Raw genomic sequence first — 24,246 nt, 5'->3', positions numbered from 1 at the left:
GTTGTATAAGCACTTGGTTAATCTTATCTCTTGTCTATTGGCCTTGAAGTCTCCTACTTGGCTCTTGTAAGTATCGATGAACTCGTTTCCATGTATGCTCCTATTTCATTGTAATATAATCCAACCACTAATGGAGATAATGGTAGGAATCCACATGTGATTATCAAAATCAAATTTATCGTATATTGTGATGAGCTACCATTCATAATAGAAATCTCTTTGGTCCATCTTCTCCTTGCGTAGTATGGCTACGCCCCCAAGTCCACTTCATAGGGAAGTGTCAATGTGACTAGTGTATCGAAAAGCCACATCTTTGCTGTGGATTCTAGAACTTTCCATAGGTGCATTCTCTCTCAAATACACTAGTGTTGCAAAATTGCATGCTAGCTTGGCCCCTGTTGCCTCTCACATAGAGAGTTATGACCCTTTGAGGTTAACACAATTATGCATATCATTTGATATCTCAAAAGGTTCTCTATCAAAGTGACCCGGTGCTTTAACTTGGTTGCCCAAGCTTGTATAATTAGATAAAATGACATTGGTCTTCCCAAGATTCATTGAGTGGTCTTTACATGTAACAAATGGTTTATAGGGGATCTTAGGTTTGTAGGCTCTTAAGAGGATTTGGAGAAGCACATTGTCACTTGCATAGAGCGAGGTGGGAATTTGCACTTTAACAAGGCTTACACTAAAGCCTCCCAATTTGTCTATAATTTGTTATCTCAGCAACATAGAGACCAAAGAAAGTAGGTGACAATGTGCATCCTTTCTTTATTCAAATGGTGCTAGTCACTGTCTTACAGTCCTCTAGGCGCTCAGACTCTACTTGCCACTAGCTCATATAGAGTGTGTATCCTCCAATGAGGCTTCTTCGACATGTGGATTTCTTATAGTGTTGTGGTAAGCTTGGCACATGGTACAATGTCAAAAGCTTTGCAAAAGTCTAGAGAATAACAATAAATCCTCCTAGCACATACATGTCCTAGCTATCGTGAGAGCACATATAATCAAGAGTAAATAGTGACAACACCCCACAATATCATTAGAGCAAAGTTGGGCTCTAGCATGGTTACAAAGGACCTCTTCAACGCAATGCCATTCTATCATAACCAATGGGAGCTTCCTTGACAAAGATGCCCTTGCTTGGTACTGATATCTTCCTAGGAAATTAGCAAAGGAGGGTCATACTTAATGTTGGTACACCCAAATGCGGACTTTGGATGAGCTTGCATGTGATGAGTATAGGTGCTTGTTTGACTACAAGCTTGCTTGTGTTCTCAACCTGATCTTAACCACCCAAAGCCAAATAGAGTGATTAGGATGGATATTGTGATATTAGATACTGAGTATACTTGGTTAAGCCCCATGCAACAATACCAAATACACTTCTTACAGCTCTCATGATGGATTTGTTACACTCCTGGCACACATGGATACATGCCTCACACACATATCAAATATGCCATTTGCCAGATCCACTACAGGACCCCACTACTCGCACCCTCTACACCCCTGTACAGACATAGGGTTTTACAGCTTGATTCATCTTTTAGATATAATTGAATTGTCTTTATGCTGGGCATCTGTTCATTTACACTATATGCACACAGGTCTCATGTTAATATATCCTCCCTTTCTTTCTTTCCTCTGTGTGCACATGTTTGCACATGGCTTAGTGATGCATGGCAATGTTTCTAGTATTGCGAAGGTTAAAAGTTGAACGATGTGCTATCATTAATGCCTTTTTCTGATCAACATCATAACCATGAATGTAAATAGATGAATATTGTCATGCTTACGTACTCAACCATGTATGTCATAGGCACTTAAAGCTAAAGCATCCCCTCAAAGAAACTCTCTTAATTTTGTCTTTAGAGTTTCTGCATATGCTCAAATGCAGACACCAGATAAACAGAAGTGATTGACCTGTGCCCTAGCTTAAAAGTCTTTGCACATGATATAACTGCAGTGGACTTTGCATTCCACAAAGTGTAACTCAAAGCACTTGCACTCTATGAACCCAAAAGGTGAAAGGTGCATGACCTTGCAATTGTGAAATTGAATAATGAGTAAGGACCATCCCATGTCCTTGTAAAAATCTACAAAGTTCAGTTTTGGGCCTGTCTTGCAGGTTCTCCTTTTCTACAAATGAAAAGAGCATATAAATAGACCATCCAAAATGTTACAATTTGCCCCAATCTCTCTGGGGATCAATTAACAAAGGAGCAATCACTGCACGAGGCATAAAATTCATAACTGGATGTTCACATGTTCCATGTATAATCATCCCTTTGAGTAGCTGAGGTCTGCCAACAGCACTCTATAACTCAGTCTTTACGAAAGATCTCATGTTCCAGAATGGCTTTCCGCTGGGCTGCTGCAAATAGGATTTATGAAAGACTGTTATGAACACAGTTAGATTGTGGCAGAAACATGTACACAGGCACATTCAGTGGTGTATTAACTTCGAAAGTGGGTGCCAACTGCATGGGAATCATCACATCAGGTCTCCTGGTAATTGCCATCATGCACACTTGAGCCGTTTTCTAAAAACAGCCTTTGTAGTTAAAATTGCAAAGAAAGATCCCACTGTTAAAAGAAGACCCATGACAAAGACTACAAAATTAAATGTAGAACTTTCTTTGGCATACACCCTCACTCCCAGTGTTTTCCAGTAACTCTCTGTGTAAACAGGATCCACCTCCCCCATGACATCACCAGATGCTGCTGGGACAACTCTCCAGCCATTTGTTCCGTACTGCAGCCTTGTTGAATAGGCTGGTACATACCTGCAAATGGAATATTCGAACTTTTTAGACTATAAAATGGGAGTGGACAAGAATGCCACCCGAACAGTATGCAGTTGAGCCTTGGGTAGGTGTAACAAGCAAATAAATGGTTTCCCCACCTTGTAGTAGAGAAAACACATGTTCCTTTGTGATCTATGGTTGATCCAACACAGACTTGCTCAGAATCTGTGCAAGTTGTTGAGCATGCTGAGCTTACATCAGCAGCTACTGCTGTGCGATTTGCAAGAAAGTTCCAAATGAATCGGCTGGTATCCTCGATATTCTCAAGAGCTGGTTCTGCAGATGGATCTCCAAGGAAGACTCCCACATAATGGTTAGGGCATGTCTGGGTAGGGGTAATGAATGTCTTCACAAGGCTGCAAGACATCCCTGGGTCACAAGTCAACAAGCAATCTACTAATTCCTCCACTAATGAGCTGTTCACAGAAATTGATGTTAGCTCTGAAACTGAGCTGGAATTTGTCACGAGTAGGTACAAAGTGCGTGCTACCAGTGAAGCTGCTGCAACTATTGAAGATATGTTTATATGACCTACAAAAGCACATTCAAGTCCTAAATGAGAAAAAAGGCCATGGCTGGAAGCAGGTGAAAGAAAAGCTGTTTAATAATAACCTGCATCATCCAAGCTGCTATAGAAATACTTGTTCAGAAAAGCAGTGTCATATTCTGTAAGCACCATGCCTGCAACTGACATATTCTACACAGAACAAGGATTTTGAAAATACCAAGCTGTTCTTGAATAAGGAGCATATGTATGGGAATGAAACTAACAAGTCATATATTTATAGGAAGCTACCTCATGCAGAAAAGACATCAACGATGATGGAGGTACACCAGGGTTGGTTTTGCTTGCAGATTTTACGGTTATTTGAGTTGAATTTTCCACAGATAAAGAGGATGCTGCACTTTGAAGTGCCTCTAGCAGTTCTTGTGTAGCAATTGAGTCCTGAAGGTAAATGTTTAACAGACAAGTGTTATCATGTAAGGAGGTACCAATTCTTTCCCTGCACCTAAAATACCAAAGTTCTTCTAATCAAAAGAGCAAATAAAAAGGCCTGATATCAATCTCCAACTAAATACCTGGCTGTGTGCATAGAAGCTGTTCTCTACAGCAAGACCACCCACAGAACCAACTTCCAGTATCTACACCAGCTTTGGGTACATGCAAATATTAGAAAATTTATAAAACACCAAGCGGTAGAAACAGAATCAAAACAGAAATGATAGAATCTGACCTGATATATAAGCGAGCTGTTCAGACCTTGGACAGAAGAACCCCCATTGGCAAGCTCACTCAGAAAATGGCGACTCCCCAAATAACCCCATGCTTCTCCAGTAAAGATAGTAACTATCAACTGAAAATGACAATATGGTAAAATATATAGCAAGCACTACCTGCATATAAATGCAGTACATTGTACTGAACAAAGAAAATGTACAAGAAATTTGAGGTTCACACAAATGCTTTTGTGCTTGATTTAATGAAAATAAGCTGGAGAAATATCATATTTGCAAACTGTGTTACCAGGACAAGAACCTGAAACTTCAAAACGAATCCCACTGTTTAACCTGTTGGCTTCACTCAAGGCCAATCAGGTGGCCCCAGAATGGTCCTCCTTGGAGCGATAGGTTTGAGTACATCTCTTACAAGGTGACTTTAGTAGCAGCTTTTATTTTCAAAAGAGCAATTGCCATCTTAAAGCAGACGTTTCAGAAAACTCTAGCAGCTCCAAACCATGATGTTCCTAGAGGGCCTCATGCACAGTAAGTGATCTTACACTAGATTCCATGAATCAATTTGATCTATAGGCTGATGGTATTCAGAGCTCTTGCACTAAGTTTGTTCTGTTGCAAGCCCCCCAATGAATCAAAACCCTAAAATGATGTACAGTTTGAGAGAGTTTTAAAACGGTGTGTGGTATGAGGTCCCAAAACTTTCTATGAATAGGCATGCTGCCCTCCATTCAGCCCAATCTCGTTTTTGCATGTTTCAAGCTCTCTAGCTTCGCTACCCAAACCCAATTCACAGTGGACACCTTAGCCAAAGCTGCCAATTGCTGTCTACATCCATTAGGCACCTCTTTCCAACCTCCATCACGTATTCTACATTGATTTCTGCTATGTTTGCTGATTAGCCACATCATCTACTGCTGGCGAACTGCTGAACTGCTGCGTTTGTGATCTGCAGCTGCTGTACAGATTGCCACATCATCATACCTGCATTTCTACTGCCGTCAGTCTGCCACCATCATACCTTCGTTTTTGCTGCTGTCAACCTGCCACTTCATCCTAGTGCTTGCGTTTGCACTCTTGTTCTGTCACCCAGTTTTTCTTTCTCCTCAGGTACCTGCGTTTTTATCTTTCTCTCTCCTCACTGCCTATCTACATTAGATCCAAATTCCAAAGCAGCGTTTGCTGGTGTTGGACCCTTAAGAGGCTACCTTGTTGCGTTTCAAGTTCCGTTCAAAGTACGACACTCTCTCTAGCTCATTACCTCTATCTTGGTCCTTGAGACATAAGGGTTTGAGGTTCAGTATTCATTCACTACATAGTGTGTTTGCTGCATAAGCATTGCATTTTCAATAGACATTCACTTCAATATTATCCGTCTTCATTGTCTCTTACTTAACGTAACCCTAATTGTGTTCTATCAGTTTGTGCTTTGTCGTACAATTGCTTTTATGTTTTCTATTTTAGAGCATTTATTCACATGTATCAAAGGCAAGTTCTCTTTGAGATACCTAGGAATTTGATCGGAAAGCTCATCCACAAAAACAAGAACAACAAAAGGGTCAGGACTCAGATGACTTCATATACTTCCACACCACTTCAATCTCCACAACCAAACATGTCCAAAAACAATCACAAGTGGGCCTCGTAACTTGCCACTAGATCTGGCATGGCTAGAGAAACTTCATACCACCATGGAGTCCACCGATCATATGAGATTTCAGCTGCGGAGTATGATCTCATCCTTATGCATAGGGCTCAGTAGTAGATTGAACGTAAGACTGAGTTTTCTCCTTTAGATTCGATACGTAGAACTAGTGACCATGCAGAAAAGACGGAATCTTCACCACGGACTAGCCGTCCGCGAGTGGAAACTGCCATGGACTATACACCACTTCTATCATTCATTTTTAGTCCGGTGTTAAGTATAAACACATGTTTTCTATTCAAGCTAATTCCTCTTTTTCTCAAGGGTCAGGAGATCCTCTTGATGAAGAGATTATCCATAAGGACTTTTGGTTTATGAGCAATGAAAAAGACAAAATTTTCTTTCTAAACTCAAAAGAAGGTAAGAAAAAGAAGCAAGAAGTTGTAAGCATCCCTTTTTCCTTTTCCTTCAAATGATTTTGTTTCTCATGGTCAAACTGGAGTAGATGCATCCACATCCATATCACAATCATCTTTTCAATTTGATGCACTTAATGGACAAAAGGAATGCACTTGGTTTCCTACTATTACACCCATCATAAATCCATTTCGTCTTAATTTTCACAAGGAAACCGCATCATTTCCCACTTCCATACCAATCACAAATCCTTTTGGACTCCCAACCATCCCGCTCTCATATTCCACCACACCTTCCTTTCAGCCTCCATTAAGTGCAGTACATGTTCCACCACACACTACCTTGGGGAGTTCCGCACACTTAGGCATAGCCTTTAGGACACCTTACACCTATCCAAGTAGTGTACTCGTGATAGAGGCTCGACCTTCCCCACACACACTTTCGGGCTATCCCTTTGGAAATGCCTCCCAAACATACTTGAGTGTGTGTTGAGCTAAAAATACATTAGCTTGACTTAAGCAACTCCAAATCATCTTAATTAACAAAAAAACCATCTTATTTTAAAAAGAAATGCGATCCTAGAGAGTTACCGTGTTCCACATGCACAACCCTAATTTGGGTACCCCAAACTTTCTATAAATAGGCATGCAATCCACCACTCAGCCATATCTCTACTTCCCACACCTTGTTCGTAGAGAACATTGTAGTCAGAGCTTCCCCTAGCCATCTACTACCATCTAGCACTTGATTCTAGCCTTCGGCTTCACTCTACAACAAGTACCCTAAAGCTATTGCATACTATCAAATTGTTGCATTTGTTGTGCTGATGTCATCATCCAGTACTATCCCCATCAGTCAAACACTGTCGCCATCTCCAAAATCTACATTTGCTGAGTTTCTCTCTCCTCCAATACCATTATTATGATTTTTGTATTATGGATGTCGGTTCTGTCACCTGCATCTTGTGCACAATCACCTGCTGATTGCAACTATTACCTAGTTTTTCTCTACTCAAGTATCTGCGTTTTTAGTTTGTCTCTCTCCTGCACTGCCATCTGCATCAGATCCAGCCTTCCTTGGCTGCATTTGTTGATATTCGACACACGGAGGCTGCCTTTGCTACGTTTCAGGATCCGTTCAAAGTACGACACACTCTCCAGGTCATAACCTGTGCCTTGTCCTAGAGATACGAGAGTTCGAGGTTTGGTATTCATTGCATAGTGAGTTTGCTGCATGAGCATTGTATATTCAATATTTATTCACTTCATTATTCATTGTGTTCATTGTCTCTGAGTTACCCTAAACCTAGCCCTAACCGTGTTCTGTGTTTATCAATCTTTGCTTTATCGTATGATAGGTTTGTGTTTTCTGCGTTTAGAGCATTTCTTTACATGGTACTAGAGCTAGATACTCTCTGAGAAACCTTGGCCTTTGATCGGAAAGCTCATCCACAAAAGTAAGAATAACAAAAGAGTTAGATGACTTCGAACACATTCACAATACCGCTCTAGTCTTTACAACCAAACATGGACAAAAATGACCAAGAGTGGCCTTCCCAGCTTGCTTTTGTCCGCAAAAGCGAGAACAACAAAAGGGTTAGATGACTTCGAACACATTCACAATACCACTCTAGTCTTTACAACCAAACACGGACATAAATGATCAAGAGTGGCCTTCCTAGCTTGCTTTTGCCCAATCTAACATGGGCGGTCTACCATAGAGTCCGCAGACCATACCAAATTTCTACTACCAAGTATGATCTCATCCTTATGCATAGGGCTCAACAAGAGGTTGAAGATAAGTCTCTGACTTCTCTACTTCAGATTCAGTGCACAAAACTAATGATCTTGCAGTATCTTCAAAATCTCCACTACTACGGACTAGCCTTCAGTAAGTGGAACTTGGCTCAGATTACACATCACTTACACAATACAGCTTTTCTCCAATGCTGGGTACAAATCCTATTATTTCATATTCTATGCTAACTAATTCTATATTTTCTCTTGGATCAGGGGATGCTCGTCAAGAAGGGACTCTTCAAAGCAACCTTTGGTTTCTAAGTAATGACAAAGACAGGTATTTCTTTATGAACTCAAAACTAGGTAAGAAACTGAAAAAAGAACTTGTAAGTATTCCCTCCCTTGCTTTTCCTTCAAATGATTTTATTTCATCTAATGCATTTAATAAACAAAAGGAACCAACCATGTTTTCCACAACAACATCCATCACAAATCCATTTGGTCTCCAAACCATCCCTCCCTTATCTTCCGTTGCACCTTTCTTTTCACTTCCATTAAGTGCACCCCATTATCCACTACACACCACATTAGGGGGTTCTACACATTCACGCATAGCCTTTAGGATCTCTACATACCCATTTCCAAGTGGTGTACCTGTGATGGACGCTTAACCTCCAACACATTCATTTTTGAGTTATCCCTCTGGGAGTGCATCGCAGACATACTTGAGTGTGGATCATTTGGTATCATACTTTGCCTCTATGGCATTACCTAGTGGACCATCTAGTCATTATGTTGTGCCCCAACCGACATTTGCATAGGGCTATCCTATCCCATTGCATCCACCTCCACTTATGGTATCGTATGGACCCATGTCTATTTCGGTACCTCTGCAATGGTCGGCACTCATTGGATATCAACATCCTATTTCTGCCTATCCGTCCTTACCTCCTCCTTACGCATTACAAGTTGATGCCACCATTATGGATGATACATAGTTATAGCATGCCCAATTTGGTTATCTCAATTATGGCAATTTGCTTCACTTGAGAACTAAAAATATGGTGCTTGATCTACCTCTGTTGAAAGCATCTACTCATAATGTATGTGAGAGTTGTATACTTGGCAAAATGCATTGCGCTCATTTCCCAAAAGTGGATCTATGCATGCTGATAAAAAATTACAGCTTATAATAGTGATATTTTTGTGCCTATACATATCAAACCCATTGAAGGATACTTGTTTTTTGTTACCTTCATTGATGATATGACACGCCATTGTTGGATATGTTGAGATGGCAAGCTCAACACGTGCGGACATTGATGATAGACCGCCTGGCTAGATGAGTCCGCATGTCTACACTTAGCACGTTGGTGGTCATTATGATACTCACATGGCCACTGACTTATCACTTATTATATTTAGTTTGTTACACCTACCTACAGCTGGCAAAGATATAACGCCAGTCGATTAGTGTAGTCGGTTATGCATTGTTTGACTTAGAAGGCCACTTTCCTTTATGTTGTATCTTATCTATACTTGGTGTACATTGTATAGTATGTGGTAGAAGAAGAAAAAACCAGCAAGAAAACGTTATTGCCTCCATCTCTCTTCTTGTGTTCTTGAGTGAGTTTCCTCTTGTGTATACCGTGTTTGTTTGGCGTAGCAGCTCAAGCATATCCCCCCATCACGCGATTCTTGACAGGATATATACTTTGAGGCACAAATTAGAAGTGTTTGCATGTTTTAAAACCTTCTTGGCCTTGGCTAAAAATGACAATTGATATAAGTTGATTACACTTCGTACAAATCGAGAGGGAAATATATGTCATGCGAGTTTAACTCTTTTTTGACTGAAAGGGGCATTAAACATCAATGCATACACCTTACACACCTCAACAAAATGGTATGGCTGAAAGAAAGAATAGGACTTTGATGGAGATGGGACATTGTATGCTTTCACACAATAAGCTGCCAGAGCTGACTACTCGAGTGCTAAGATATGGCCTTCAAGAACGGGAGCTTCCCACATGCACGGGAATCACGAAAGAGCAGCAATTTCACTACTTGCGCCGTGCCGGGATTTCTACTATTGAGCTTAAGAAACTAGGGTTCGAAGAACAGGAGCAGCCAACACCACCACCACAAGTGGGCCCAGCAGTGGTGAGCAGAATGCCGAAGAGGGTCTGGACTTGGAGCAAGATGCTGAAGAAGAACACGAAGAATGCCCAGTCTGCCTCTACCAGACCTCCCGCCTGAAGAGCCCGAAGGTGCCCACATGCCTGAGTGCATTGTGGTAGCCAGAAGAAGAAGGTTGGAACTGGTAGAGGAAGCACTATGCAGAGCACGGTCACTACCCAGACAATTCCTTAAAGAGCCGGTGCCACTATGAGAGGATCCCAACCCTATCGATTGGCCTCAGGAATTGATCATATGGCGTGACCGAGCGTTCCAGACGAGACCATTTGAGCTTTCATTTGCTTATCCATGCTCGTTGGACCGTGCGTTGCCTCTAGGCATTCTAGCCAAGATCAAGGACCTGGCCAATGATCTGGCGAACAGATGGATAGAAGAGAGGAGCCTCATAATAACCAGGTGGAGGCAAGAGCTTGCAGATTACTAGCAAGACAAGGTAAACAGGGTTCCCAAAGTTTTGGCTTGATGTGATTATGAGTGCAGTGTATGTGCTAAATTGCAGCCCCACTAAAGCATTGGCTAAATGTATGCCTTATGAGACTTGGATTGGCTAGAAACTAGTGGTATCACACATTCCTATCTTTGGTTGTTTAACATATGCTTTGGTGCCACAACCACAAAGACATAAATTGCAAGACAAGGTTGTCGAATGCATTTTCACTGGTTACAGCACAGAAAGTAAAGGGTACCGCTTGTATCAACCCTCCATAAACAAGGATTTTGTTAGTAGAGATGTGGTATTTGCTGAACATGCTAGTCAACCCTTCATAGACTGCAAAAATCAGCCCAATGTGGAGCCTATGCATATATATAACTGTTTGTTGCCATTGTTTCAACAAAATGTACCCCTTTTTTGTCAATTTCAGCACCCTATTGAGGGTTTACAACAATAAACACGTGCTAAACAACAGCCTGATTTTCAGCCCATTGATCAAGGCATTGCTGATGATGACGTGGCCAATGAGAGGGTTGCTATTCAAGAAGCTAAAACAATCCCTAGATGGTTATTGGATACATTACAAGACAGCAAACAGTCTGTTCCACTTCCTAATAGAACTATAGTCGCCACTCGCCATGCACAAGGTAACTTAGTTGCAGATGCACTTGTAGCTATTGCATGTAATGAGGAACCTATTTCTCTACATGATGCTTTAGAGGATGAGCATTGGATGATAGCTATGCAATCAAAGTTGGATTCTATCTATAAAAATGGCACATGGAAGTTAGGTGACTTGCTTGCTAGCAAGCGTGCTATATGCACGAAGTGGGTTTACAAATTAAAATGCAAATATTATGATAGCATTGATCGCTTCAAGGCATGTCTCGTTGCCAAAGGGTATGCCCAACAGCATGGAATTGACAATAACCAGCTAGCTCTAGATAGTAATTACAATAGTTTGAAGGATGTGATAAAAACTAGAGTGTGTTGAACAAGTGTTGAAGCAATTATGGAGGCTAATTGAGATGATGACAGCAATTGAATAATGACTAGAGTGGGATGCAAAAGGGATGCAAGTGACCTAACACATACACTATTCATAGAGATGGAACCAACAAAAGTATGTGGGTTTCTTCATAGGACATTGAAGCACACTTAGTGCATTTGGGTTTTGGGGCTGTTTAATGAGCTAATGATGGTCTAATGCATAATGTCCCTTTTTTAGCTTTATAGTTGGGTTTGTAATTAGTTGTACACTAGCCCCTTGACCACTTTTGTGCAAAGCCCCTAGGGCTATTGCATACTCATGAGCTAGATCCTCTATTGCTGCGCTTGCCTTGTTTTGGAGCAACCCAACTTGCTGGTCACCTATGCTACCTCTTGCGATCATCATTAAATAAAGCCACATCTGCCATTTCCAGCCACTACTCATTATCGCCTAGCTGGTAGACTGCTCTGAGAGACTGCTAATCATGCCGCCCTAACTGCCACATCATCATCCAAGCTGCCAACTGCTGCATTTTGAGTTTTCTACATCAGCTTGATTTGTGTTTTCATCTATAGCAGGTCATTTTTGCATTTTCAGCACTTTTCTTCATCGGCCTCTGCTCAAATTGGCGGTAACTGCACTCTGGATTTGTCTCTAGTGGATGTATGACACACTCAAACACCTTCCCCAACCCACTCCCTCCAGTCACATCAGCTGTCAGCCTACTCTACCCTTGAGCATTGTGTATGTACATTCATTCACTTATTTATTCATGATTTAACAGGCCTCATTCATTCAATTTATCTTAATGCTTTAGTTTGGTTTTTGCATTAGTCTCTTTGTTCAATATGTTTTAGTTGTGGTTGTACACTTTTTTTTTTTGCAAACCCTAGCATATCTTCACATGGTATCAAAGCCAGTGCTCTATGAAGAGTATCCTCTGGCTACCGTGGATTGCTTGGTTTGCTCTTAACTACATTATCAATCACACATTGACTAATAATGGCTAAGGTCACTCCATCTTGGGATCCTCTTGTGTATTCTACCACCACTCCTTGAATGGAGGTCCTATTGAGGCATTATGGTCTTGATGTAGACAACAACACTCCCATCATCATCTTCTATTTAATTTTCTTCTAGGAATCATTCACCAAAGCCCAACTCTTATTTTTTTCATATTCCTTCACAAGGTGCCTCTTAGTTGAGGCACTCAGTTAACAAGATTGATCACCTCTCAATCGAGGGAAGACAATCCACTTGAGATACAACCGGAAGCCTCAAGTCTTCATCACAGTCAAGCTTAGAGGCAAGTACATACAATCCGTTTTTGTGAGAGCCTAATCCTGTCCATGTTGCTCCTCCTAATTGCAAGAACCATTTGTAAGTCACCTTCAAGACCCAAATTTGTACCAGTATGGACCGGAAGCCTCAAGTCTTCATCACAGTCAAGCTTAGAGGCAAGTACATACAATCCGTTTTTGTGAGAGCCTAATCCTGTCCATGTTGCTCCTCCTAATTGCAAGAACCATTTGTAAGTCACCTTCAAGACCCAAATTTGTACCAGTATGGATATGGAGAAAACTTTGTATCAAAGGTGCTTCAAAAGGTAATTGTATACCTTTTGTTTCATCCGACTATGAGTTTGGAGCTTCACACTCACAATTCCCACCCTTTTCTCCCACTTTAAGTACACAATTAGATTCGTCTATATTAACTTTAGGACCCTATTTTATGGTAGCCTGCCATTTTGTTTTGTCAGTCTGTCATCTCCAGGTTGTGTGCTTCGTCAGAGTTTGACAGAGACATTGGAGCTCTAATTATATTTCCACGTAGTTTTGTGTGTGCATTTCTAAATTCTTCCCCTGGTTAGTGCCAGTCATATTCACACAATGTATGCAGCCATTTTCTAGCCCTGTCAGAGGCTGCACTGCCATATGATTGCCATCAGCCCCAATTTGTGCCACATCATTGTTTTGGTGGGATTTATTGCTAGTTGGCTAGTTTCTGATCTGGGTAACTTGTAACTACGGCCTGGCTCCTCCTATAATGTTGTGGACACAACTTGACTTGCAGATGAGGCCTCCTAGCTTTGCATAGCTCTAGCTCTTTCTAAGTGCCCCAAAACAGTCTTATATTATATGAAGCTGGTGCTAGTGGTCCAACCCATGCTGGTAGTGCTGTCACCTTGAAGATGTTTGGAAGTGTTTGCTATCTCATATCCTATACACCTACTACCACCACTGTTGCTCAGGTCCATGTCAATGGATCTTAATGCCAATGAATCCTTCATGGGATTATCCTAGAGGGATATCAAGTCCTCTATGATAACAGTAATGAATTGAAATGAATCTCTCTCCAGAACAGCCAGCTATGTTGAGAGATGATAGCCAAGGTCCTATACTGTCGTGGACACTACTTGGTAACTCGTAGAGGAGGCATTCATGAGGACCCAATGGTGTTGACTAATCACCTAGATCTCCAACTTTATTTGAATATATTTACTTGTGAGAATATGTACTTTAGAAACATTATATAATAATCATATTTTTTTCCATACATTTCCATATGGCAAACACACTTGGAGTATGATTGAGCCCCTAGGTCTTAATCATACATGACCCTAACCCTATCTATTAAGAAAACAAGGATATACACATTTTCCAAAGAGTTATAAATCTTAAACTTCAAATTCCATCTTTCAAACTTCATCGTCCTTGCATGAGACATGCTATTGCAAAAGTTGCAAATTTATTATATCTGGGACCCTGATCTGTTAATCTCACAATGATTGAGTATGTTTGTTCTTTTCCATACCGGTATGAGATTATTCATTTCCTGTGCCAGTTCAATCAACCATATGAGTATGATTCCTACTATGTCATGTTATATATAAATATTGTTGTATGAAGCTTGATTGGTGGAGGAAACCAATAAAAATTAGAAACCTGTCCTTTCTTTCCTTTTCCTGCTTTTTGGATATCTAAAATGTGTTTCTATGGCTGAATGGTTGTCGAGAGAATAATGGGGTTGCTGTCTACTAAAGTTAAGTGCCTGTTCTCCTCTCCCTCTCACTATTCCTTTGTCTCCTACTGCTGCACCAGTCTGATTTTGCCCTTGGATAACGTGCAAAGATTGTCCAATAACACTAGGCTTACTTTCCAAACCTTGATTACAGTATGTAAACTGTTTTGAAGAGCATTTCTAATGGCTGTGACAGTGGGGCAGATTGCTCTTGGTCCTGTTTTATGTCCCAGTGGTCAACAGTGGGTGGGCACTTTCAGGACAGAATATTGTTCCCCTTTGGTTCACCATTATAGATAATGGGCCGTTTATCGGGAACTCTCAATGTTTGCAGCCTACATCTCTATCTTATGTTGTTCTAAGGCTGAGAAGTGAATAGTAGAAAACATGCAAATGCCAATGGGATTGTGTAATGCCATGCCAGGAGCTTGTGTGTTGCAATCTTAATTTAATTAATAAAACCCACAATGGAGTCATTCTTCGGCTGAGAGTCAAGACCAGTTTGGTATCTATATATGCCTAGGGGCTCCCAGGCCACCTTGTCACCCTTGTCTCATGTGTTTTATTGATGTTATAAATACCCAAGGGATGTAATTAAGCTGTGAAATCAGCAACAAAAGTGCTGTGACTTGTAACAGATTCATAGCTGAAGCAAGCATGCTCCCTCAATCTCTTTATTAGTCTCTCTAAAGTTGGTTTTAAAGACTTGGACAGGCATTCAAACTTGCGAAGAAGCTTTGCACACTCAAGCACGCCTACATGTCTGAAGGATGGGAAGATGAACCCAATGCCCGTCGTTATCTTGGACACACCTCAAGATAACTTCAGAACATGGAGACTCGAGAGGAGTGGTTTAGATTAGATTTTGTTAGAAGCTGAACAAAAGGCATTGCCATCTCCATCTATAACTTGTAATTTATCATTTCAGACAAGGACACAAGCTCCTCCTGAGGGCAACTCATTTTGAGTGCACTTTACATTGTTGTTCTTTCGGTATGTTCCAAATTTTCTAAACAAAGTTAGTTCTTTCCTTTAGACACTCTCATAAAAGGGAATACTGGCAGGCTGAAAAGAAGAGTAAACATCACAACACTACACAAACTTTTCAATCTCATGACAAATGCCATCAATTGTGACTTTTAATATCTTTAGCATAGAGCATCTAGTACTTACTTGTTTTTCCCAGGCTTCTGAGTTGAAAATTTTTGATAGTGCATCCACAGCTACAAGCAATGCTATCATTCCCTGTAGATCTAGAGTTTAGATACTAAGATGAAAGAACTATACAAGATTTTAACTCACATAAGTATTCTTGATACTCTAAGAAAGAAAGTCCAAACCTACAGAAAGTCGAAATGACAATTGAAGTAACTCTGGATGCTTACAGAAAGTGGAGAATCTGCTCCTATAGTCTTGTCCCTAAAAAAGGAGGCAGCATCCATAGAAGCAACTGCTAATACGATTTGTTTTTCCAAGGACGCAGACGTGTTGATAGGTGGCAATGAAGACCAAACACTGCATAAACAAATGCAATGAATTGACAGAGTCCACTTTTTAAAATACACCCAACACATGAGTATGGGCAGAACCAAATCTGAACCTCAAATCGGCTGCTCTGCCCTGGTTTGCCTTCAGCTGCACTTTAAATCTTTGACTGATGGACACAAATATATGTACAGTGAAACCAATTTTGTCCTCATTATTTGTAGACTGACCTATAACCTCCCAATGGTAAGCAGGACCATTCTTGAAGGCATGCATCCGAAGTGGTAGTTCCCAGCTTTGTTGTCTGAAAACAAGTGACAGCATGCAAGTCAATCTAAGAAAAACTAGACATGACATCAGAAAAGACAATGTTTAAATGCCATCGCAAGTCTTACCTGCATCACCATGTCCAGTTCAGCTACATTGATGGGGTACTTGAAATCTTGTTGATTCTCTATTGCAACCTTTAGAAGCCAGAAATATGATGGTAAGAACCAATTTTACAGTTAAGTTTATCAACTAGCTCCAGCCAAGTGCACAATGTCAGTCTACCTCTTGAATCATTGAAGCACTATCCTCAGAAAGAAGGTACACAGGAAAATTATAACCCTGCCTTAATATTCCTGATCCCTGCATAGATATGACATTGTGAGCTACTTATTCTGAATCATCAGCATGCTATAATAACTGGAACATGTCAAGGCAACACAACCAAAAATCAGATATTGCTCTATGCATGCGTGGAACTAAATCACGAAAGATACTTGAAAATCAAACATACTGCCCTGACTGGACAACATGCAGTCATAAACACAAATGCACGAGCTAAAACTAGGGCATCGTCTATTGGAAAACCACATACAAATTTGAATATCTGTGATACTCAAACACTGACTCTACACGCATATTCATGTCTCATGCATCTTCCAACTTACTTGACTTCAATTGTGGCACATGATACATGCAAAATCTTGACAAGTGAGCTGGGTCTTTCTAACGAACCTAATCGCTTTGCTGCCAAGCACATTTTAAGAATAGCAACTGAATTCATGTTTGGTAGTTAGTATAGAGAAGTCACTATGGCAGACAACTACGTTGTGCTATCATCTTCTCTCTTTCCCCTTATAGGGGTTACTAATTCTTATCTACAGAGGCATCCTAGGGAAATGTTTAGGTCAAGAAGTCAAATAGGAACTAGGGCTGTGCGACACTTTTTGAGCCATGGATCTTGGACTATGGACCCTAGGCAGGTCCATGCACATGCTGGGATGGTGTGGGCTGGTGGTATGGGACATCAACCCTTGGAATGGCAGACATGTTGTTGGCTCCCAGGCTCAAGGGTGAGCCTATTAGGCTCTAGGACTTGGAGGTGTGCTTGTATGGCTTCTGTCATGTCGTGTGCAGGTAGGAGATCTCCATGGGGATATCAAGAGTGCTTTAGTGAGGTTGGTTGAGACATCTCTAGAAGTGTTTCCATGTGCTCTTGAATGCTGAGCTTTTCAAAACAAGGCTCAAGTATCAGTCACAAAGCATCCAAGTTTGGTGCCATGTAAGGAAATGCTCGGATAAACAGAGAAACACGGAGTGCACAACACACAATAGACACAATCTAATGAATGCTCAATGAAAAAGAGGGTGTATAAAAATGTGAATGATACAATGGGGCCTCAAGCCTCTATCTCAAGGAGTAGGCCAAAGGCAAGCTGAAAGATGTGTGAAAGATGCTGAGAACAGGTCCAAGAGTCTGTTGTACCCAAGAAGGATCCCAAACACAACAAATCAATGTCACTCAATAGTTGGGGATGTGGATGAAGACTCTAAGGCGGAGAGAGTGCAAAAATCTGTCAAACGGAGCCTTCGGTGTTAAAAGTGCTGAGATTGCAACGGAGCCTATCACAATAGTTAGAAATTGGGTTGGGGGCCCTACACCTCCCCTTCCCGAGAGGTCACCCATCCCAAATATTGTTCACACCAATGTACACTTAACTAGAAGATTCCCACAAATTGGATTAGCCATCTAGCCCCAAACCTTAAGGTGATGGATGACCTCTAATCTATCCAATTATGGAAATCTTCTAGGTAAGCACGCACTACCATGAACGAAATTGGGATGGGTGACCTCCCAAGAAGGGAAGGTGTAGGGCACCACCCAGTTTCTAGCTTGGTATTAGAGCATATCATTTTGCCCTTCAACATGGTATTAGAGTAGAGGTGCTCAGAGAGTTAAAGATGTTAGCAATCACGTTTATCATGCCTTGTTATCTCCTGCCTGTGAGCCTCAATTTGAGTCAGATGAGGACTTTAGGAGCTCTCACCTATCTATCACTTGTTTTGACAGGGAGGTAGCTCATTCTAGAGCACTCGGTTTATTGCATTTCAGTGCATTTTCTCCTCCAGTCAGGATTTTATGTGCATTTCCCGAGCAGTTTCTGCATTCTTCAGCCAGCCTCACTTGCCAGACATTGTCCACCCTTTTCGGGATTTTTCTGAGCATTTCTGACATTTTTACCAAGATTAAATGCTGGTCAGCCATATTTTTTGCCCCAAATTTCAGGTCAGTCAGTTTTTGGGATTTTTGGCTATTCATAGCCATTTCCCACTTGGTAGTCAGTCAGATTATCATCTTCCCTCTTCCTTGGCAGGTGCACACTCTGGCTCCGTCATCCTCCTCCGTCTCCGGTGCTGCCATCATCATCAGCTTGATCTAGTACCCTCATTGACATTGTGGGTTGCATGCAGGGACTGGTCAGTCCTTCTATATTCAGCATTTATTCCTTGTTCAGTGCAAGTTTCTTTTCTTGCAAATTGTCTCTCTCTCTCTCTTCCTCTATGTTTGAGTTTCTTCTTCCATTACACACTCTCACATGGTATCAAAACATGGTATCATTGTCTAAGAGAGGGACAAAGCTGACTTCTCGTGGAGGAGACCACCCCAAACTGCCAGGCGGCCTTGCCACATCAGCGTTTTGCTGAAAATGTAGCTTTTTGCTGCCCACTTCCTCTCTTGCTAGAGGCAACAATGTTCCTTGGTTAGGCGACAACTCTCCTCAACAAATGCACATAGTCATTGTGCAGATGATAGTCTATCTCTCCCAGGCAAACCCTCTACATCAACTTCCTTGTGATCCTGTAGCTGTTTCCTCTTGTTTCGGGGCTGTCTATCGCCAAAGCGCAAATTTCTTGTGGGTGTCTTGCAGGACATGAAGATGTCGTATCACCAGTTCTCTGTTGACTCAAAGGATGAGATCTTTGTTCCTTCCTCTAAGAGACGAAGAGATTTTCGTGCAAGTTCACGCAACGACCGAAGGTCACCAAGCCCGTTTGATCGAGATCCCTCTCCTCCATAGTTGTCAGGTATGAAAGGTACGATACGATACGATGTTGGGAATAAAGGGCCATCGTGCCTTTTATATGCACACGGGTGTGAACACACCCTTAGCACATTTGTACTTTCATATATATCTATCTAAAACCTAAAGAGGTACACACAAAAAAATTGTACCCAAGAACATCGTACATCTTTCTCTCTCTGACTCTGACTCTCACTCTCTACTCTTGCTCACGTTTTGCACTCTACCTAACATTTTTATCGCAGGACATTGCATCGCCACTATGCATTGTTCACTTCATACGGTACGATAAAATACAATACTAAATGGTACCTTATGATTTTATAAGGTACGGTACGATATTAGTATGAAAAAAAATTATGTTGATTTTTTAAATAACAAAAACCATAAATCATTAAATGATAGATCATAGAATACATGTTTAAAGTGGAAATAGCCATTTCATTACAGAATAAGATGAATACATGAGGGTGACCATCACGGTCACTTGGGCTGCGCAAAACATTTGATACAACTACAGTCTAGTATATCTGATACAAAAAAAAAAGGAGACCTATGTTATATGAATCTATGATGAGGCATCACTATCATCATCATCATCATCAGAACCATCTGAGTGCTCATCAAGAGAGTCTAAAGATGACTCCTCGGCATCTGATGATGAGACACATTCATGCTCATCCTCACTAATGAGGTTACCATCATCATCAAATGATGGCTCCCTAGGTGGTGGTGTGTGTAGGCAAAGGGGGGGGATTGTTGAGAAATCCTTCACCCTTCACTCGTAGTTTGCGTTTTTATGTTTCCTCATTTTGCGTTTAGGGTTTGCAGTCCCAAAAAGGGGTGCCATCCTAGACTAACTCTGCCTATTTATAGGCGGCTCTCTCATTCATTCCTTACGGCTGATTCATTCAGTCCGTCACTTCTTCTCTCCAACCTCTCCACTGCCCTCACACCCCTTCAGGAGGACATTGTGGTTCATGGTTCGTGACTGTCTTCATCATTTTCCTTGCGCTACGGCACCCTTGTTCCCTTGTATCACATTCACTCCATGATTCAGATCTTCATCATTCCATTCATCAAAGTTTCTTCTCTCTTCTCTTTTCTTCTCCATGTTTGCCGAGTTCATTCCATGTTCCTCCCCACAAACCCTACTGTCTCACTGGTACGTCATCTTTTGACATGGTATCAGAGCTGGATCTGCTCAAACATCAGCAAAGATCCTCCACTCCAATGAAGGCAAAGACTGGTGGCGGGTTCGGCATCCACTTCTCTTCTTCTTCCGCTGCATCAAAGTCTCGTTTTTGCAAGTTTCATGTGTTTTCAGCTTGCTGACTACACCTCTTTCACGGAGGACATCGTAGTCTCAGCTGTCCCTTGTTGTCATCTATAGTCTGGCGCCTGTTTCCAACCTTCCACCTGCAATTTGCAATTGTTTACAGCAGACCGACCGACTGTTGCTGATCACTCTCCATTCAGAAAATAATCTCGTTTTTGCAAATTTCAGTCTTTCTCTCTCCTGTAACTTGCATTTTTAGTCTTTCTCTCTCCTCCTCATCAAAAAAGGCAAAGCCTGGTGGCGGGTTCGGCATCAACATTTGATTTCTCTATCATTTCCGTTGCACATTGGGAGATATTCTTATTCTCCCTCCCACCCTCCCTTCTCCGATTTGCCACATCGGTACCATGGCGTCTCCACCGACAGATTACCCTTCTACTAAGTGCTACTACTGCGGCACGAACAGTCATCCCACCGAAGACTGTCGACATCGACCTTTGCTCTCCACCCCTCCGGAGTATATGCGTCTTCCACCAAGCACTCCTTGTGCCACCTCTCATTTTTGGGCCATAGAAATCATTCTGCTTCAGCTATCAACGTATTTTGCTCAAGGCAATAAGCCGCATCTGATGCGCACTAAGTCCTTTCGAGCACACGGAGGCTCTAAAACCTTACGAGGCGATAAGCCCTCCTAGAGACCACCCCACTGCGCGGAGGTTTTCCCCACCCACTTTCGGGTACAGTGGCTTCCCCAGCCCACATCTCCTCCACAGTCCACTCTTCTGAGAGCTCGCAACTGTTCCCCACCCTTGGCTCATCCTGAGCCCCCTTCTTCCCCACCCTCTTCCACTCAGGTTCGAGAGGCCACTTCTGGGTGCTTTTCGGCTTCTTTTTCCGAGTACCAGATACCTTCTTCGGCACAACTGGTGGCACTTCCTTCATCATCAGATGCTTCGCAGTCCATGAGCCGTGAGTGGTTGGATTCCCTTTCTCTCTAGGACTGGGATTCAGAGGGGGATTTTCTTACTTCGCCCTCAGAGAGGGCTTCTAGTTCTTCTTCGGCTTCACAGAGGGCTCCTACTTCTACTCCTTCAGATTTAGAGAGGGACCCTATGTGCCATGAAGTTCTCCACACATCACCACCTTTCACTTTCGAGGAGTGGCTCTCCTTTGAGCAATCATTTCCTCTACTCATACCCAAGATCTAGAGGATCTACCTAGATTGGGGCCCTTGGGTCTTCAACAGCAGCTTCGTGGCTAGGCCTTCGTATTCCTTTCACCGTGGAGTCACGGAGCGAGTGGCTTCTCTCCCAAGGTTGAGTTTCGGGTTCTACAGCTCATCCAGTCTCCTCACAATCTTCAAAGGTCTCCTTTCAGGTGGTATTCTCAGATTACAGGGTGGATCTTCTTCGTCCCTTGGTCAGCATGAAGCCACCTCCCGAGATCGAGTACGGGCATATCCTTATGGTTCTCGACACCACACAAAGTCCAACATTCCTTCTATGCATTGCATGTTTTCATCATCTTTGTACTAGGGGCGCTTGGGCAAGTAAACAATTTTCCCACGAGGGACACTGTCCAAGTGGCACCTGTTGCTACATGAGCATTCTTCAGCATGTAGCATTGCATCTCCAACTCACTCTTCTCGTTCCTCTTTTTGGGCCTGAGAGGGGGTGTTGGGAAATCCTTCACCCTTCACCCGCAATTTGCATTTTTGCGTTTTGCGTTTAGGGTTTGCAGCCCCAAAAAGGAGCGCCATCCTAGACTGATTCTGCCCATTTATAGGCCATTCTCTGATTCATTCAGTCCATCACATCTTCTTTCCAACCTCTCCACTGCCCTCACACCCCTTTAGGAGGACATTACGGTTCGTGGTTCGTGGCTGTCTTCATCATTTTTCTTGTGCTACGGCACCCTTGTTCCCTTGTATCACATTCACTCCATAATTCAAATCTTCATCATTCCATTCATCAGAGTTTCTTCTCTCTTCTCTTCTCTTCTCTATGTTTGTCGAGTTCACTCCATGTTCCTCCCCACAAACCCCTATTGTCTCGTTGGTATGTCATCTTTAGATAGGAATATCATCATGAGGTACAGGATGTGAGCTACTAGAGCCCCACCTTACATATGTCAGCAAGCCACTCAAGCTACCCCTCCTCGATGATGGAGGGCGTCAAATGACCATGCCCCTGCTACCACATACTCGAACTCCTCGCTCGCGAGCACGCTGAGTGCGAGTGTCATGAGTATCTGCTGCTATAAGCTCTCTATAGAGCTCTGCAAAAATTGTCTCCTCCTCGTCCACCTCCTTATGTATACTCAGAAGAGTGCTGCCTATCAACTTGAATGTATCAACATTCACCTACACAATGCAATGATATACGTAAGATTGATCATTGTAAATGCTCAAGTCTAAATTGTAAAGTATAAACTTCAAAGTTCAAAGTTTAAAAGTTAAAACAACAAATTTTAAATGTTATGGTTAAGTGTTTACCTGCTTCGGACTACCCATACTCATCATAGCCCTCATCGTGCATAAGTTAGTGTGGCAATAGACTAGCCGCTCTAACTGTCGTGTGCTAAGTCGATTGCGAATCTTTGTGTGAATGAGAGAATAGGCACTCCAGTTTCTCTCACATGCACCCGAAGAGCAATCTTGGGCAAGGACCCTCATGGCTAAGGGCTGAAGGGTCTCCAAAGTTTTGCCACCAAAATAACGGCTTTACAAGTGACTCTCTCCTCCAACAAGTGGGAGAAGCAAAAGCCACATGCCCTCTCTGATTTGTATAGCATTCTAGCTCATCCAGCACTGCATTGTGGTCGTCCATAGGGACCACACGAGTCAAATAAGCAAGCTGGTCCGAACGGAACTCTCTATCATCCATGACCGCCGGTGACTTATAGGCCGTATGTACCAATGCAGCAAAACCATGGATGGGCTTATACATCCACGCCCATCTCCCCTCTGTTATCTCTAAAACATGTGCACACTGTGTGATCACTGTACAAGTACGTGCCTTCGCCAATGCCGTTCTAAAGAGGTGAACGAGAAGGCCCATGGTGGACACCTTGCAATCACTCATACGTAACACCTTATAAAAGGGAGTCATGACAATGACAACGGTATGGAGTTTTTGCCAAAACTGCTCATTAAGGCACAAGCGTTGTATGGCTTTGGCCTCTTCTATCTCATGCTCGTCTCACTCATTCCATAGAGTCACCACTATCTGGACCACACCTCATAAAGGCACTCCAGTAATAACCACATGTAAGCAAAGCGAGTTGAAGAAGGCTTCTTCAACTCCAGTGTGCTATGCTCATGATACATCACAAGCACCTTTACCTTTATCATGAAGAATGTGATAATTGATGTAGCTTTACGAACCACCCTCTTCACCCACTTGAGCTTCCCAATGTCCTCCATGAGCAAGTCGAAACAATGACTTGCACATGGAGTCCACACAATCGTAGGGAACTTGGTCTCAAGCAAATGGCCCATACGCCGACAATTCGATGCATTATCGATAACAACTTGCACCAGATTTGAGGGGCCCACCTACATAGTACAACCACAATTTACAAATTACAAGTATACTTATTACTAACAATACTTGAAAATTGGAGGTTAGAGAGAGAAAGAGTCT

At 42.1% G+C, this 24,246-nt stretch overlaps 1 protein-coding gene across 1 annotated transcript in view; it reads right to left on the bottom strand.

Annotated features, from left to right (window-relative positions):
• Positions 1–2,025: 2,025 nt before the first annotated feature.
• LOC148016352 (Zn-dependent exopeptidases superfamily protein) overlaps positions 2,026–24,246 on the bottom strand; it is a 95,273-nt gene continuing 73,052 nt past the window's right edge. The window contains exons 6-16 of the mRNA XM_087664470.1: positions 16,526–16,603; positions 16,369–16,437; positions 16,204–16,277; positions 15,874–16,003; positions 15,662–15,733; positions 4,046–4,165; positions 3,891–3,953; positions 3,607–3,756; positions 3,423–3,507; positions 2,909–3,341; positions 2,026–2,789 (exon numbers count right to left, since the gene is read on the bottom strand). Of these exons, the coding sequence (XP_087520596.1) occupies positions 2,525–2,789; positions 2,909–3,341; positions 3,423–3,507; positions 3,607–3,756; positions 3,891–3,953; positions 4,046–4,165; positions 15,662–15,733; positions 15,874–16,003; positions 16,204–16,277; positions 16,369–16,437; positions 16,526–16,603 (1,539 nt within the window). The 3' untranslated portion in view covers positions 2,026–2,524. The remainder of the gene's footprint in view (positions 2,790–2,908; positions 3,342–3,422; positions 3,508–3,606; positions 3,757–3,890; positions 3,954–4,045; positions 4,166–15,661; positions 15,734–15,873; positions 16,004–16,203; positions 16,278–16,368; positions 16,438–16,525; positions 16,604–24,246) is intronic.

This window comes from Lygodium microphyllum, chromosome 23 (assembly GCF_053477565.2).
Source record: "Lygodium microphyllum isolate KBCC chromosome 23, Lygodium_microphyllum_v1.1.10, whole genome shotgun sequence".
Taxonomy (NCBI): Eukaryota; Viridiplantae; Streptophyta; class Polypodiopsida; order Schizaeales; family Lygodiaceae; genus Lygodium; species Lygodium microphyllum.
The sequence above is the reverse complement of the archived record's forward strand: the minus strand, read 5'-3'. Positions and strand labels throughout refer to the sequence as shown.